Raw genomic sequence first — 18,317 nt, 5'->3', positions numbered from 1 at the left:
AGGAAAATGTTGTATTTATTAATGATGTCACGTGCTATGTTAGAATAGTCATTAATTTTGTTATATTTTTATAATTACGTTTTTGGTTGAATCTTTACTCACAAGTTGCTTTTTAATCCCCTTAGTTTATTACAGCTATTACATAACTCTTATTACAGCATTTTTAGCGTAATTATTAATTTCTTTACAACCAATTGAGGACTCCACATTATAATATGTTGCTTTTGCCCTTTTAATTTGAATAGCTTTCCAATAAAATATACGTTCTATATAATTTCTAGGTTTTGCAAATATGTTCGGATATAAAACGATTCATTAATACGTAATTGATAATAGAAATCACAACCGTTCTGAACTGAGGTCGCTATTAGCCGCATGTTCAGAGTTTGTCGAAACTGTTTGGCTCTGACCAGTCGAATTGTCGGGATTTATCGGTACTGCTCGGCTCTGCCCCGACTTTTTCTGCAGCTTGCGATCACTCCGTACAGGTGATCCGGTGATCCATGATTGAGGAGCTCGCAGCTCGGTTAGTCGTTCGTTGTTGTGTACTTATATCAAGCTCACGCCTCTTAGACGTAGAGATGTTTCTGATAGTATGAAGATAAGATGTCATTTTGAATTTCACTCCCACTTCTTAGTGTTATTAAAATAGCCAATCATTGACTTCTAACCACACTTTGCAGACTGATATAACATTATTAAGGATGATGTGTAATATACTCTATAAACATAACCTGCTTGTTCTAGCATGGAAGTGTGCATCATTATCAATCCCTTGTGTATTATCTAGCGCGAATAAAAATAATACTCTCAGTATTATCATTAACTACAAAATGGGAATACCCAAACAAAATTATTCCTCTTGTAAAACTAAACCTTCCAAAGTGTCAGATCTTCAAAAGGAATGGTCATTATGTTTTGAAACAAATAAAATACCAGAACCCGAATCTTCAGTGAAGTACATTATAGAGCATGTATTAAAAATAAAAGAGGTATGTTTATTATTTATCTTAGTCTAATAATAAAAACCACATTACCGTATCAGTGGGTAAATTCGAAGTGGTATTTGGTATTATCGGAAGCCACTAATTTTAGAAGTTTATTACCAGGAACCAAAAGACTACATTATTAGAAAGAGTAGACTTTAACAGTGAAAATTACATGTCATTATGACGATCGGGTTTTGTTTTCTGCCTCTTAAAAGGAAGCGATAAGGAGGCTGCTCTGTCCCTGTCTACTCTTTCTTATTAGGCTTTATAAGTAAGTGAGGTTAGGTTATCACACACACACACACACACACACATATATATATATATATATATATATATATATATATATATATATATATATACATTAAATTGTATAAATGGCAATAGCCTTATTTAATTTCAATAAACATTGAATCACAAAAAGTACTTGCTCCGCCGGGAGTCGAACCCGGATCTCTCACTTGCCGGGTGAATGTGCTACCATTACATAATTGAATCGGAAAAAGTAAGCGCTCTGTGGTGTAATGGTAGCACATTCACCCGGCAAGTGAGAGATCCGGGTTCGACTCCCGGCGGAGCAAGTTCTTTTTGTGATTCAATGTTTATTGAAATTAAATAAGGCTATTTAAATGTGTTTGTTCGTAGCTTCTCCACGTTTGTGTCTTCTTCATGATGCTCAGAGTAACATTCACTAGAACCATCTTCCAAGTTCTAAGGAGTGTTCTGGTCCTTGTTTATTATGGAATGAACTATTTAAGAAGACTTAATATTCACTCACAAACACAAATAAAAACTAAAATTAATTACACATACGAACTATTCATATAGTTATGCGGTACATTGCTCCTAAGCCTGCACTCATACAGTAGGTCACGCTGTAAGGTGCAAACTAACATTTTAAAACCCACCTGACTTCCTAGCCCCTCACAAAATACATCACTGTTTTCCACGTTTATAGAAATCTTGTTAAATATACCATAGAAAGCATAATTATTAGATCTGGGTCGTCAGATCTAAAATTTAAAAAAATTCTTCTAAACGAGTATAAATGTTAGATTTTATCTCAAAGCGCAAACTCTCACCGCTTAAAAGGTGAGCAAAGAGACACCCGTGGCCAAGCAAAAAGTAAAATTCATGTTTAAAATTACAATAGTCCAAAATAGCCATAGGCCTAATTTAATTTATTTTGAGAAATTATAAATGTTTCAAAGTCAATTATTTATATATATGTTTAACTTCTATAAACCTAAACCCAGATAAAAGTGCTATTCTCAGTAAGGAGAACTACCACTGTTCTCTAATTGTTTTTTTCCACCCCTCTTAGGTCTTTAAAAGTGTTTCTTCTGCAAGTAATATCACTTGGGATGTAACCCACAGTTACAGCAAGGACATCCGAATTTTCGTTACATACTACACACTGACAAAGATGGTCGAGGTACAGTGCCACCAGCAGGTTCTACTTACAGAAGTCAGCATGCTTTATTCATGAACTTTAAGTACAGAATTTGCGTCATTAATTAATAAAAAACAACATATACTATCAATAACAATAGTAAATAGAATGGTGAAAAATGTTTCTTCTAGAGGATCCAAATTCCTGTGATTGTCGCCATCCGTAAAACTCAGTTATGGAGTAAAATGGGTGGTCAAGAAGCCAGTTCTTCAGCAAGTGACGAAACTGTTGAATGCTTGCAGTCTTCAGCTCTGGAGGAAGGACATTCCACATTCTGGCACCTGCATAGCTGGGTTTCTTCTCAGTCATTGTGCGGTGGTGTGTAGGAAGGCTGTAATTGGCTGAATGTCTTGTGCTGTAGTCATGAATCTGAGCTGCGGTTCTTATGGGGCTTAATGATTTCAGATGTGAGTATGTTACAACTTCCAAGATATACAGATTTACTACAGTCAGGATTTTTAGGTCTTTATATTTGCTTCTGCAAGTTTCTCTTGACTGGAGATCTCCAAGTATTCTTATAGCACGTTTTTGTAGCAAGAGCACTCGTTCTAGATTACCCCTTGTAGTCGCTCCCCATACTTCAATATCATAGCGTAAATGGGTCTCGAACAGACTGTAATAGGCGATCTTGGCTGTATCCATGTCACAGATGTTCTTAATCCTGCGAATTACAAACAGCCTTACACTTAGCTTGTTGCACAGGAGATCGATGTGGGGGGTCCAGGAGAGGCTTTCATCAATTGTTACTCCCAAGTATTTGGCAACAGTAACTTCTTCAAGGTCAGGTAACTTGCCTACAGCCTCTCTGTGCTTGCCTAAAATAAGTTGCTTAGTTTTTGTCTCATTTACAACAAGGTCATTCCTATGGCAATACTGAATTGCCATGTTAAGAGCAATATAAGAGGTCACTTCAAGATGTTTTGGATTATTGTTGCCCAATAGCAATACAGTGTCATCTGCATACATTATAGATCTGCAAGTCTTTTAGATATCTTGGAAAGTCATTGGTAAATAAAATGAAAAGTACTGGACCCAGTACAGACCCTTGAGGAACTCCCCATGTGATGCTTTTTGGTTCCGATTTGATTTGTTGCATAATCCCCTTGCTATTATGCATAAGTTCAACCATTTGGCACCTCCCTGTCAGGTAACTGTGAAACCAGTTATAGGCAGTCCCTGTTACACCTATCACACTAAGCTTAGCCATGAGGTGTTCGTGGCTTACCACTACAGGTTCCCACTTGCAGCAATAGTTTTCAATAAATGTTCTCAGGTAGTTGTTTTCTTCTCGCAATAGCCGTGGTGTACTTCAGTTTTGTAACTGAAGAGGATGAGGAAGAAATGCTTTCCAATGACATGTTTGGATCGAGTTGCGCTGGGAACTTTAAAGTGGATAGACTGGAGGATCTGAGGGCAGTCAGTTAGGTCACTAATGATCTTTAAAAAGAAAAGTAGGTTAAAGTAAGCTCTATGTGTACTCAGATGTGGGATGTTGAACAGCTTGTGAAGTTTACTTGCAGAAAGCTCATTGTAGTCCCACCTGAAGACCAGCAATCCTGGTAACTCTTTTCTTTATTCTGTTCAGCCAAATTAGTTTTAAAATACGGACTTCTTATTATGGATCTGTAATCTGGACAAAGAAGAGTTTTGTAGAGAGTTAGTAATGTTTCAGGAGTCAAAGTATTTAGTGGTTTGATAAAATAACCTAGTCTTTTTTGAGATGTGGGATATATGATCGTCAGGGCTGAGGGACACATTGATCACCACTCCAAGATCCTTAAAAGAAGCCACTCTTGTAATGAGTTCTGGTAGTTGTAGGTGATAATATTTTCCATAAAGTTAGGGGTTTACCAATGAGAAGGTTGTATTCTGTTTTATACAAGTCGTAAAGTTGGCCAAAAATGAAAAGCATCTAGTAACAGTAGGCCTATGTTGCAGACTGCTTACTGCTTTTTATTTTACTCTTTCTGCTCTGGTACTGTGGTAGAATTGTTGTTTTCCCATCAAATTTGAAGGAGAATATAAGAATACCGTGGTGTACCTGTTACTTGAGAGGTAATTTTTCAATAAAAATTGCAATAAAATACCTGAGGTCTTTTAAGTTAAGGTGTATCCCATATGGGTTTGAACAAGAATCTTATGAAAATTAGTTAGTAGGTTTAATCTCTTTATTGTTGAGTATTACATTTCCAAATAATCCAATATATTTCTAAGAACTTACAAACGCTTACTTATCCAAAATTGTGTGGAAAATTTGTGCCATATCAACAACTCAGCAATGTAAAAGTAATACAACTGCAGGCTAAACAAACCTTTTCTGGATTACTTTTGGCTTTTGATTTACTAACTTCACCTCGTAAACTTATCATGTTCACAGCAGATATGATTGTAAGTCATCAAACATATTCTATATTTGAATCATTGTACTGTGTAATGGCTCCTTTATGTCCTATCTAGTGAACGAAAATGTATATCAACAATACTGTTTGCAAGGTCCACCTTTTCTGAAATTAAATGAAAACAAATTCAGGTAGACATATATATTTATTAAAATGTAACATTCTATAAATCCTATCACATCATAAAATTATGATGTTTCGTAGTTTTAGTTTTATTATCTTCTACTTTACTCCTCTTTCATTTACACTATTAGTACCTCCATAACCATATATACTCCTTATGGTCTACATACCATTTGTAACTACTTTTATCCAATTGTTTGAAAAGGAGTACTTGAATATTAATGACTTGAACTAAGTTATGCCCAGAATTTCTCTTTTCATTTACTATAGTCAATTCTCAGTAGTCAAGCTCTTTAAAATGAAATGGTGAACATGGATAGCAAGAGTTCTATAATTTAAATTTTTTCCATTAGCACCACATCAAAACCAACAGTTAAAGATATGATATAGCATACCTTCATTCATTTGCTACTCTCCCAGATGTGACAAAAATTCATTCATCTTGTGATACTAAAAAGCATGTTAGACAAGTTTTAAGTGCCTTGAGCATTGTGGCATTTTTTTATCTATTTTGACAATTTGTTAAAGAAATGTTCATCTGGCTGTGAAGGCAAGCGTTCATAAACCACTGTTCTGTGCCTCCCAGTTGAGTAATTTACTCTGCCTCTAGGCACGAATGTATATTTCAGCTCATCATACAATACAGAGTTGTGTACAATATGTAGAGACCCAGCAGGGTAAAAAACTGTAATTGTTGAAATTCAAATGATCAGTTGTACAAATTACTCTTTTTTTGTAATTTGAACACTCTCATCATTTGCAAAGGCACAATATAACTCTTTAGGAAAGGTGGAGATATTTAGTCCATAATAAGCCATTATCAGAATCTGATTAGGGCAATATTGGACTAACAACCTCAAAACATAAATGCCTAAGGATAATAATATGCAAACATGTTCTTGTTCAGCCCTTGAACAAGATCTATTTCAAAGAATTTTGAACTGTCAACTTTAAGTATGGAGCCTGCCAACATAACGGGAGGACCAGACTCCGAGCCTATCGCAAGGTAAAGTTTGCTTTGAGATTGATGCTCTTGAAATATTGAATACAATTGTTGAGATCAACTACAGGAGTCTGTTATTCCCAGATAGATTTTGATTTTACTTTGTATCATCAGCATATTGCACTACTCTTTCATGCAGTAGTGATGGACTAAGAATTGATCCCTGAGGGGCAGGATGGATAAAATGGATTGATTTCAAAAATAGATCTGATATTTGGACAACTTTGAGTTGTGCATCTTAAAAACTATTTGTTTTAGTTATACTGTTTATTCATGTAATTCTATTGCTTTAGCCATGGCATGCTTAAGTTGACATACAATTTGAGTTTGTCAAGCAGTACTGTAGTATTTACTTTATGTTCTTCAGTTACTCAGCAAACTATTCAGTATTATTTGCTATAATTCCATTTCCATTATGTATTTTGTATTCATAAAAATTTAATTGGATTTAGCTATATATTTTATAATTTAAATAGATTAGAAATAAAGTTCAAGTTTTATTAATGTGGAATAGTAATGCTCAAACTTGGAATGTCTTAAGTACTCTTTGTTGCAGCCCTATCAATATGATTTAGAGCAAAACAGAGAGCTCACAGAAGACCAAGAAAAACAGATCAGGACTTTGTGTGAATGCAGATTGGCAAGGTGAATAAGGTAGCAAGCTTATGCATTTATTATTATTATTTATATGGCTGATTAATAACTAAGAATCAATCCAGAGATAAACAATAGACTAAGAAAGTTATTGCTTAAGCTTTAATAACATATTCTTAGAGAACTTTGTCTCAAAAGATATTAATTATAAAATATGTGTAAATTTTAAGGAATTCAAAGCATAAACTCAGACCCATTACATTAACACTAACCAATTGTTTTAGTAGTAAGGCTGGTAATTATTCTCTTGTTACAGGCGTAATTCCCGATAAATAAAACATTTCAAAGGCTGTCCCAGTCTTCAAAAAAGGCTCAGTAACATATAAACAAAATTATCGTCCTGTTTCAATTTTACTATCAGTTTCCAAAATCATTGAAAGAACTGTGCATCATAGATTAGTCAAATATCTAGAGATAAATAATCTTTATGACAGGGAACAACGTGTATTTAGAACAAATAAATCAATATTGGTAGAGTTTACTGAATCTTTAATAAAGTCTGTAGACAAAAAGGAATGTGTACTAGAAATATGAATGGATCTATAAAAAGCTTTTGATAGTATATCTCACAATAATTTACTCAAAAAAAAACAAAAACAAAAAAAATAGGAAACAATAATATTCATCTAAAATGGATTGAATCCTATCTTTCTAATAAAAAAATATCTAATGAAGATATTTTTATTTTGACTATGTTTAGTAGAGCGCTACCGATATAAAACATTCAATTCATGAGTGTATGCAATTTGTACCATGATATTTTGGGTCCACAAAATAGCTATAGGCGTAGAAATTGAGTTTTGTTTTATAACTTGGAAAATTAACATCAAAAGCTTCTTGATTCTGTATGTACATAAGTGGTTGTGCATCATCAGGATATTAATTAGTTTGTGGTTTCTTAATCAACTGGAAAAACACCAGTTACACTCCGATCATCATTTAGTTCTCAATTTGTTTCGCATTCTTCAACATAGTTGGTAAAACACTCGTTAACCTCATTTGATTGAACGTCACATTGTAAATTTTGTTCATGTTTATTAGCTTCTGGATTTAGTGCAGTCATTGAAGCATTATTGCTCCCGAATTTTTTTACTGTGAACCGAATTGCATACAATTTTGGAATTAGGTTCATCTTATCCTTAATTTCAAAAGTGAAAAATGATTTGTACCCCCGCAACCACCCTGGGGGTGGTTGCCACCCCTTCTCGGAGGTGATTTTTTGTTTTTCAAAATAACCTCGAATATTCGATAGAAGGCCTAATTTTAAGCAAAAAATCATCTATAAAAGTTTTCGAAAAATCCAATACTTTTCAAGTTATTGGCAATTGAAAATTCGCAATTTTTTCACGTTTTTCATCGGTTTTTTTGCAAATATTTCCAAAAATATACGTTTTATCGAAAACTTTATAAAGAACAAACTTGTAGCAGGTAAATAAATTAACAATTTGGTTTTTTTATAAAGTATTCTAAGTGCAATATTAAGCTAGATATTAACACGTTCGCTGCTGCAAAACGGACAACCATACACGACGAGTGCTGAGAGCACACTGACTGGGTTTCTAAACAATGGCGCTGTGCAGTAGATCTACGTCATGCGCGCCTGGCGCGAGGCAGCCGTGCAGTAGATCTACCGCAACCGCATTGAACGTGTTAAAGATCAAAGCCGTTTTTTTATTTTGTCTGAAATTTAATCGATGTGGTCAATTGCCATCTAGCGGCAAGCAGATGCATTTTAGGCATTTTAATAAAAAAAGGGTTTCGTAGTGCTTGAAATAAGCTTTAAAATGAGCACAATTAAAAGTCTTTTGCACGTAAAATAAGTGAGCTGTATTGCAAATAAGAGGAGCATCTAATGTTTTGTGTCTTTTAAATCAATGGGTTTCATAAGTGCCATTTCCACCAAAATTAAAATGAATCGTATTCCGCCTAGAATTAACTTTATTATGAAGGGTTTGATAGATTGTATCAGTTTTGGCTGCTTCAGAACACATATTTTTTTAAAAAAGTCACAATTGAAAAAAAAATTCAAATTTAAAAAACCACCTTTTTTTCATAATATCTCAAATCTGACGACAGATACGTATAAAAGTGTAGGGATGAAAAATTTTAGGTATTTTCTGAAAAATAATTTCTTTTTTTTTGTTTTTTCTGTCAAACAAAAATTGACGGAGATATGATTGTTTAAAGAGCGCGTGGCAGCGCAATCACAACCTCCTCTTAAGCCCATTAACCCTTCACCGTTTGAGAAAAAGATTTTTTACTATATATTGCAATGAAGGATGTTGTAGCTCTCTTAATTACCTTTACAATCTTTTTCTATAACTTGCGATAGCATGAAAATTAAAGGAGTTATGATCCAAACACTTACCATATTTTTTTCTACTTAGCAACTGAAAATTTCGGAGTGTGAATATTTAGAGCAATGTGAAAGTACGCAGTATAATAGAGACCCAAAACTATTGTAATGTGTATATATAAACGTAATATGGCTCATATATTTTGGAAACGTAGGCATGAATACATACCAACGTTCTTGTATGTATATATATAACACATTTGAGTGAATTTTATATAATTTTGTAAATATTTTATTCAATAAATAGCAATTTTTTACTCTAAATTAAATTATTTTTAAATATGTAATCATATATATTTACTGTTTTAATTTAGGGGTAGTTTTTAAGGGTATAAACGCATAAGAATATAATAATCATTTTTCGAGAGTGTGGAATAATATTTAAATCCTTTTCATTTTATTAAAAAAAATGTTTAACAATTTTTTATCAAGGGGTAGTTTTCAAGGGTTGAAAGGGGGTTAAAAATTTTATAATTATTATAGAGAATATAAAATATTACTTACTCTATACTTACATCTTTTTATGTCGTACCAAAGTATTTTTTTGTGATTTTTTCAATTTAGGGGTTGTTTGCAAGGGTTGTAAGATTTTCAAGGGGTTTAAAATGGTTTTTAGTATGAGGTAATTGTGTTAGAAAACACTTTACAATTTCACTACTTACTATTAGACATGTTTTCTACCGATAAAATGGCTCAATGTCCAATTTTTCCATGAAGGGGTTGTTTACACCCCTTAAAAATAATAGGCGGAGTTCAGATAATTTTCACTTTTGAAGTTAAGGGTAAGATGAGCCTAATTCCAAAATTTCGTGCAAATCGGTTCACAGTAAAAAAATTCGGAGGTAAGACCGTATTTTTCGCTTCAATGACTGCACTAATTGTTTAAATAAACTGGTACAAAGGTAACTAACCTTAACAATCCTTGTGTGTTATATCCCCAAGACTTGTTTTGATGTTGAAACATTATCATCAGTCAGATTTTAAAAAGATATTCATGATTTATCTCCTCTGCAGGGTCGTTAATGATGTTATAATGTTATAATTTTGTGTATACACAAAACATAAAAATGCATCAAATTTTAACACTGTAAGTAAGTATCCAGTTTTAAATTATAAAAATTACAAAATAAGACCAAAATTATTAATATCTGATGAGTATTTTTTTGTTTTACAAGCTTATAAGCAAATTGATGTACAGCATTTTTTTAAACAGTTCAGTACTCACCATACCCAGGTTTCATTTTTAAATGCAATTCCTGAAAAATGGTGCTTTTCAACACTTAAAAACGTTTTTTTTTCTGTAATAATAGAAGATATCATATGATTTATTTTTAAATTGTTCCTTACAAACTGCTCTTTAAAATAAACTGAAAGTTTTTAAATGAACACTGTAAAAAATTACACATAGTTTTAAATATAAAAAGAATATTTTTATGTCAATTAAAAAATAATTTTAATTGACATATATATATATATATATATATATATATATATATATATATATATATAATCATGTGTGGGAATTTTGTAAGCTACATGTGACCATGAATTCACACGTGTTCATCCAATACTTATATAACGTAATGTAATTGCAATATACGAGGGCTGTTCAGAAAGTAACCTCCGGTTGGTCACAGTGCGGGTAGTGGAGGGGAGTAGCGCGCCATCTGTGCATTCACGCACTAAGCAGGTCAGTCGGCATCAAGCTGTAGTCGAGTGAACATCGTACCTGCGCTAGTTTAGTTTTTGTGGCAGTTTGAAATGTGTGCTGCAATAGAAAATACCGCCAAATGTGAAGTGCGTGCTGTTATACGGTTTTTTACAGCCAAAGGATACTCTGCAGCAGCTATTCATCGTGAGCTTTGTGCCGTGTACGGACCACAAGTTATGAGTGAAGGAGTTGTCCGTGAATGGGTACGTTTATTTAAAAGTGGACGAGAAAACGTTCATGATGAAGAGAGGAGTGGTAGACCATCCTTGGTGACTGACGAACTCGTTCAGACAGTTGATGCAAAAGTTCGTGAAAATCGACGTTTCACAATGGCGGAGTTGTCTACTGATTTTCCACAGATTTCTAAGACTCTTTTGTACGAGATAGTGACAGCAAGATTGGGTTACCGTAAGTTATGTGCACGATGGGTGCCCAAAATTCTTACCGACCACCACAAAACTCAAAGAATGGCCTCTGCATTAGACTTTCTGTCACGTTATGCGGACGAAGGAGAACCATTGTTAAACAGAATCGTGACCGGTGACGAAACCTGGATTAAGTACGTAAACCCTGAGACAAAAGAACAATCAAAGATGTGGGCACATTCAGATTCGCCTACCAAACCAAAAAAAGCCCGGCAAGATTTTTCTGCCAGAAAACTGATGGCAACGGTGTTTTGGGATGCCAAAGGGGTGTTGTTGGTTGAATTCATGGAACGTGGGACGACGACCATTAATCAAGACGTGTACTGTGAAACACTAAAAACATTACGACGGGCTATACAGAACAAACGCCGTGGTATGCTGACTTCCGGTATCGTTTTTTTGCACGATAACGCCCGTCCTCACTCTGCTTGCAGAACAACAGCCCTTCTTAAGTCCTTCAAGTGGGACGTTTTCAACCATCCACCTTACAGCCCAGATCTGGCGCCAAGCGACTATCACCTCTTCATGCATATGAAAAAATGGCTCGGGTCCCAGCGGTTTGATGACGACGAAGAGCTCAAAGATGCGGTCACAGGCTGGCTCAAGGCACAGGCGGGTGATTTTTATGCAGAAGGAATTTCAAAGCTTGTGAAGAGATACGATAAGTGCCTCAATCGTGATGGAGACTATGTCGAAAAATAGTGCAAAGATGTAGTTGTAAGATGTATATATTAAAATATTTTTACTTAACTTGGTGTATTTTTTTCAATCGACCGGAGGTTACTTTCTGAACAGCCCTCGTACAATCAAGGAGTGGAACCATTGAATATATAAATTCACCTGTGCTAATCTAATACTAATGTATTCTAATAGGATGCCAGTTCAGTACATAATCAAGGAGTGAACTTCCTAGAATTGCAGCTGAATATGAATTCAACCTGTGTTCTTCTGATATGTATGTACTCTAATAGGATGCCAGTTCAATATATAATCAAAGAGTGGGACTTCCGAGATCTACAGCTGACCATGAGTCCACCTGTGTTTATTCCGCGGCCGGAGACAGAACAGTTAGTTGACCTGGTACTGGAAGCAGCTCCACCTGATGGACTATTCCTGGAGATTGGCTGTGGCTCAGGTGCTATTTGCCTCTCTCTACTTAAAGCTCTTCCAAAGGTTAATATTTTTTCTATGGTGAAGTAGCTTTTTCTTTTTTATAGAGATAAATTATATGCGACAGTATAACTCAAGAGTCGGATATGTGTATTCCATTGTAATTACTCAACACACTTTGTATGTGACACAGGCTAGAGTGGTAGCTGTGGATCAGAGCAAGATGGCCTGCCAGCTTACTTCTGACAATGCATTACGGAACGACCTAACTTCCAACTTGCAGGTAAAAATCAAACCAGTTCCAAGTTCCACAATAATTCGTGTTTTATAATTGAGACAGTGCAACAACTACAGAAATTACTGTACTAGCACATATGTTTGCTTTCCAATTTAAGCTTTTCTTAAAATATAGTCTCCAAACCATTTCCTTTAAGCTAGGTTTTAAATTATAGTACATTCTCACACCTCTATCACTTTAAAAAGGGGACACTATTATTTTTATTGTCATAAGTAGTGAATCATATTGATTAAACCATATAAATGGTTTAAATAATCAATTCAGTTTAGAAGTTTGTGGAATGAAATGAATTAAATTCTTTGAATGTTAATCACCATAGATTTCATACTCACACTTATTGAGTCACCCATCGGAGGATTTTCATCACCCAGCAAATTTCGTCTTCTCAAAACGTTGATTTCTACATTCAATGCTCTTTAGTTCACTTGGAAGTGTGCTAGAGAATTTAATCTTGATGTAGAACTAGCAGTTTAGAGGTACCATCTGAGAAAAGTAGTACAATCCTTTGACTAGTGTATAATTCTACTCTTAACCTTAGCTTTTTACCAAATTCTGTATTAGATATAATAACTCAAATGAAAAGCATATATATATTTATATAGCATATATATATTTTTTGGGGTGATACATTTTCATTGTCTACTTTCGTCCGACACTAAAAACGCAAAAACGAAGCTCTTGTTGTTCTATCAGCACTACGGATGAAGTGTGGCAGGTGGGCTCCCGCGTTTAGTTGTGAAACAACCTCTATCAGGGTTATCATAATTTTGTCTCTTACATTTAATTAATTAGTTGGTTAGAAACTTTTCACCTTTTATTAAAAATGTATTTATATACATTACAGATAGATATCCCTAGAAATGAAATTAAACAACAGCTATATAATCATGCATATTCCATTGCCTTGTTAAGCTTAGGGATTTTCATCGCAGCTAGAACCCGATTTGGAGGTATTCCATGTAGGATTCCGTGTGAATGTCAAATTTAGCTCCAGTTCTCGTACCTCTTACGTGCAGCATCTGGAATCTTATGCTGTTGTAGACTTGACTCCTGAAATCTGGAGTCATCTTCATCTGAAGGGATCCAAAAATAGTCGGTGACGAAGAACAAAGAAGCTTAAAATGAACCCCCCCATATCGTTTTGTCATCAGACTACAAAGAGTAGTGCAATCTAGGTGAAGAGGTATTCTCATTGTCTCATCAGGTGCTCTAGTGAGCACACTACGATGTAGTCAGACACGATCCCAAAGCACAGTGGAGCAACTGAGTCTTCTACACATAAAGCAGCAATGGTGGAAAGGGCTGATTCAATGTGAATGTAGTATTTACAAGTATGCAACAGAATCAGATTTCAGATGCTGCACTTAAGGGGAAGGTGAACTGGAGCTAAATTCAACATTCACATCGAATCAGCCCTTCCCACCATAGCTGCTTTATGTATAGGACTTCCGTGTTATCCATCGTAAAATAGTAGATTATGAAACAGCTTCATGTACTTTATAAGTTGGTGATGAGAACATATGATGGCTGAAAAATGTTTATTAGTACCAAGAATGTAGCTAAGAAAAAATTTTGGGGGGCACAAGATGACTGATATTTTCCTGTTTTGGACAGAAAGTAAGGCAAGTGCAGTCAACCGCTCTTTCCTCATTTTGTTCCTTGAAAGGTTCTTGACCCATTTTAATGTTGAGAACGATCTTTCAGCTGTACATGTCAGTAATACTGAATTATTTATAAATAACAATAATCGTTTGCTAAAAAGGTAATTGAAAAGAATAAAAATTTTGTGAGGAGGTCCGGACCCTTTAGAACCCTCTTTCTGGCTACGCTCTTGATTAGAACTAATAATTGTTTCATGGTAATAACACTTTTTTTAACTATTTCTGAAAGTTTAGAACTTTTTCAAATATCCTGTATTTATAATTAATAATATATTTTTACAAAATGTGGTAAATCGCCCCAAATTCATTTACACCTCCTTATAATCCACACCATAAAAAGAGCATAAAAAATGAAAATCTGCTGAAGATTTGTTTCAGTCAATTCACCCCAGACTAATTTAACATGCCTCAGATAACTTCCAAATAGAGCAAGATAGACTGTTATTGTGGATCTATTTTTGCTCTAGTCATAGAGTGCTAAAAATGAGACTAACAAAAACAGTTGTTGATAATAATAATTGTTAAAAAATTCATTAAGATAAGAGACTAGAAACTTGGTAGATCTGAAATTCTATCCTTCTTTTTCTGAACAAAATTTGTTTTGTTTTGATTCATTAAAATCTAGGTAATTGTTTATGCAGTAGTTTACAATAAGGGTTATAGCTAATATATGAGATTACAATTCTAGATTTTCCACTGGGTTATTGGAAGTTAAGAGATAGAATCATCAATGTGTATTATCAAGCAGTAAACATTTCAAATGACTTGTAGATTATTGAGAATACAAAAAATAAAAAAATTAACAGTGGAGGATCCAATGGTGATTCACACACAATGGTTAATTGATAATACTGTACGTCAAATTTTTATTTACAGTGAATTCTCCTGTGACAACAACCTACAGTCTGTTCTCAAGGTAAGCAGAACATCATGAAAGATCTGCATCATATATTATTAGCCAGCAATATGTGATCTCCCCAATGAGTTAGTTCTACAAAATGAGATCAAATTAACGACATGATAGTTGTGTATTCCAGGTGGTACACAGCAAGAAATAAGACATTGGCAACATGAAAGAATTACACCAAGGATGTGAAGGAGTTGAATATCCTGATCTGCAATTCTCTATCACATGTGCACATTCTCAACTTGTATTTTGTTCACTGAGTCTGGATTGATATTGGTAGCTTGACAGTTGTATATGTTAAAAAAAAAAAAGTAAAGAATGTCTTATTTTACCAGGCGAAGTTAGGGCTAAGAAGCCCTCTCTAACACTTAACCTGGGGACCAACGGCTTAAAGGTGACTTCCGAATCACCACCAATGGCCGGGCAGGCGGGCCGCTTGCAAGGACAGGATCGCTCAGCGGTCAACTATCCAAACAGCGGCCACGCTCGGCGTTGCTTGATCTGGTTATCTTGCGATAACCGCCGTACCCGCTACACTGTGCCATTGTTGCACTGTGCACTTGCGTATATGTTCTAGGTGGTGCGTAGCAAGTTGAAAGAGGATGGCACTCTTAGTGAACCACTTCCCCAGGAGGTGAATCAGGTGGATGTCCTGGTGAGCAACCCTCCATATGTGCCCGCTTCTCAGCTTGTGGACTTGCAGCCCGAAATAAAATTGTGAGTAATTATGAGTAAGCAAAGGTAAATAGTGTCATTAAAATTTTGCATTTAAAGTAAAATTAGAGTAAACAGAGTAAAATTACTCTCACATGGTAGAGTACATAAAATGATAAAATTAGAAGTTTTAAGATTTATGATAACAATACAAAAATTGTCCATAGTAAGTATATTGATGGATTTCTTTAGATAACTAAATCTTAAATTCCACTTGGCAAATTTTAATTAATAAATTTATGTAAAATTTTGAAAGCAGGACTTTTTAATTATTTATTTGTACAGAACAGAATAGTCTCCTGAGGTAATTGCAAATTATCTAATGTTCCTGGAGATGGACACTTGTCACCTGAACATTAAACAAAATCATTTGCAGATATGAGGATCTGCGGGCACTGGAGGCAGGCCGTGACGGTCTACGTGTCATCAAATCTCTGTTGCTGCTTACTTAGTCAATACTGCGTCCAGGTGGTCTCATCTTCCTGGAGATGGACACTTGTCACCTGAACATTAAACAAAATCATTTGCAGATATGAGGATCTGCGGGCACTGGAGGCAGGTCGTGACGGTCTACGTGTCATCAAATCTCTGTTGCTGCTTACTTAGTCAATACTGCGTCCAGGTGGTCTCATCGTCCTGGAGGTGGACACTTGTCACCTGAACATTAAACAAAATCATTTGCAGATATGAGGATCTGCGGGCACTAGAGGCAGGCCGTGACGGTCTACGTGTCATCAAATCTCTGTTGCTGCTTAATTAGTCAATACTGCGTCCAGGTGGTCTCATCTTCCTGGAGGTGGACACTTGTCACCTGAACATTAAACAAAATCATTTGCAGATATGAGGATCTGCGGGCACTGGAGGCAGGCCGTGACGGTCTACGTGTCATCAAATCTCTGTTGCTGCTTACTTAGTCAATACTGCGTCCAGGTGGTCTCATCTTCCTGGAGGTGGACACTTGTCACCTGAACATTAAACAAAATCATTTGCAGATATGAGGATCTGCGGGCACTGGAGGCAGGCCGTGACGGTCTACGTGTCATCAAATCTCTGTTGCTGCTTGCTCAATCAATACTGCGTCCAGGTGGTCTCATCTTCCTGGAGGTGGACACTTCTCACCCAAAACTCATCCAGAAGTGGGTTGCAGATTGTCCACAGTTAAACATAACTTTTGTGAAAACTGTTAAAGACTTTTGTGAAAAAGACAGATTTGTAAAGTTGAGAAAATTATAACATAATGTGATTATTTTATGAAGTTATTTATGACCCAATTTTTAAAATAATAGAGTTGGATGTTTCAAGACTGTTTCCAATATTTCTGCTGTTTCAAAAACGTCAATACCACCTAAGTATAAGAGGCTGTATTTTATTCAACTTTATAGTTAAAAATTCTGATAAATTATAATGAAATAAAAAGGAGTTCCACGTTTATAGAATTGAAAGAAAGTGTGTAAGGCCAGAATATGAGTGGTCTTCAGAGTTGATTCAATTTGAGTACCAGTACTACTAGTTATGTTTTTTAATGCTTATTTACTACCTTTGAACTTCGAATCGTTTAACCAAACCTAACATATCCGGATCTCCAGTTTAGCCAGTCAATTTTTACAGTCAAATTTTTTGAAGACAACAATTTTTGTTGCATTTTCAGAGTAATTTGTCTTTCTTTTAACGCATGTTTGGATTTCAGAATAATGCATACAATATAATACCTAATTTATGATGCTGTAGTAGGTCTACTACAGGTTAATAATTTATTGTAAATTTGAAAAGTGTAAGTGATTAGCTTCAGACTGACAATATAATTGGTGTGATAACCAACATAGAAATAGTATCAGCCACTTGTTCTTCAATGGCAACAGAGGACATTGAATACGAGTCTGATAATGAAGAACTGGAAGATGTCATGCCTTATTCTGATGCTACAGTGCAGCTAGATTACCGGTTTATTTTTAGCAACAGTGCAACACTGCCAGTGGAATTGATGGCCTTGAAACGTTGGCTGATTTTACTTTTTATTTAAAGTGTACCGAAGTTATACAAAAGACACTGACTAAAAACCAACTTTAAACAAAGAAAAACCCTCAGGTTCTCTGTGAGTCATCCACACAATATCCAGTAAAAGTAAATATGTGGGGTGAGATATTAAGAGACCACATTGTTCGGCTGTAATTTTTCATAGAAAATCATAATAGTCCTATTGTATTTTCAAGTGCTACAAGATACCATTAATTTCTTCATTAGAAATCTGACGGCAATTCATGATGAAGAATGTTATCGTAATGACCAGATTTTAGTAAGATGTGCCCCACCACATTATCACTGAGATGTAGAACATGCAAAAAATGTTCATGTTGTGGTTTGAAAGGCGAATGGCCTGGCAGATCCACAGACATGACTCCATTACACCTTGTTTATGGAGACAATTGAAATCAGTTGTTAATAAGTCACTAATTCAAGATTTGGTAGATCATTGAATACTTTGTGTGCATCATCAAATAATTTCAGAACAACTTG

The 18,317-nt window shown here is 35.0% G+C and overlaps 1 protein-coding gene across 5 annotated transcripts; it reads left to right on the top strand.

The window, feature by feature from the left end:
* The first annotated feature begins 507 nt into the window (after positions 1-507).
* Positions 508-17,049, top strand: LOC124357839 (MTRF1L release factor glutamine methyltransferase). Of its 5 annotated transcripts, none has more exons than XM_046809910.1 (6): positions 508-526; positions 6,524-6,612; positions 12,085-12,286; positions 12,417-12,506; positions 15,667-15,806; positions 16,796-17,049. In XM_046809910.1, exons 3-6 carry the CDS (start codon positions 12,086-12,088, stop codon positions 17,034-17,036), a joined length of 672 nt encoding a protein of 223 aa, XP_046665866.1. In that variant the 5' UTR covers positions 508-526; positions 6,524-6,612; position 12,085; the 3' UTR covers positions 17,037-17,049. The 5 variants fall into 5 exon arrangements, with proteins under 5 accessions (XP_046665866.1, XP_046665868.1, XP_046665863.1 ...); XM_046809912.1 differs by having other exon boundaries at positions 6,524-6,621; XM_046809907.1 differs by lacking the exon at positions 508-526 and adding an exon at positions 533-992.
* The last annotated feature ends 1,268 nt before the right edge of the window (positions 17,050-18,317 follow it).

Source organism: Homalodisca vitripennis, chromosome 3 (genome assembly GCF_021130785.1).
Source record: "Homalodisca vitripennis isolate AUS2020 chromosome 3, UT_GWSS_2.1, whole genome shotgun sequence".
NCBI classification, from domain to species: domain Eukaryota; kingdom Metazoa; phylum Arthropoda; class Insecta; order Hemiptera; family Cicadellidae; genus Homalodisca; species Homalodisca vitripennis.
This window is presented reverse-complemented; position numbering and strand designations above follow the sequence as displayed.

What these genes read in the sequence shown, in the direction of transcription:
- LOC124357839 (XM_046809907.1), top strand. Translation starts at nt 705, where the DNA reads ATGATGTGTAATATACTCTATAAACATAACCTGCTTGTTCTAGCATGG. An exon ending in ATGTATTAAAAATAAAAGAG is followed by an intron (nt 993 to 6,523) that starts GTATGTTTATTA and finishes TCTTTGTTGCAG; the next exon opens with CCCTATCAATATGATTTAGA. An exon ending in TGTGAATGCAGATTGGCAAG is followed by an intron (nt 6,613 to 12,084) that starts GTGAATAAGGTA and finishes GTACTCTAATAG; the next exon opens with GATGCCAGTTCAATATATAA.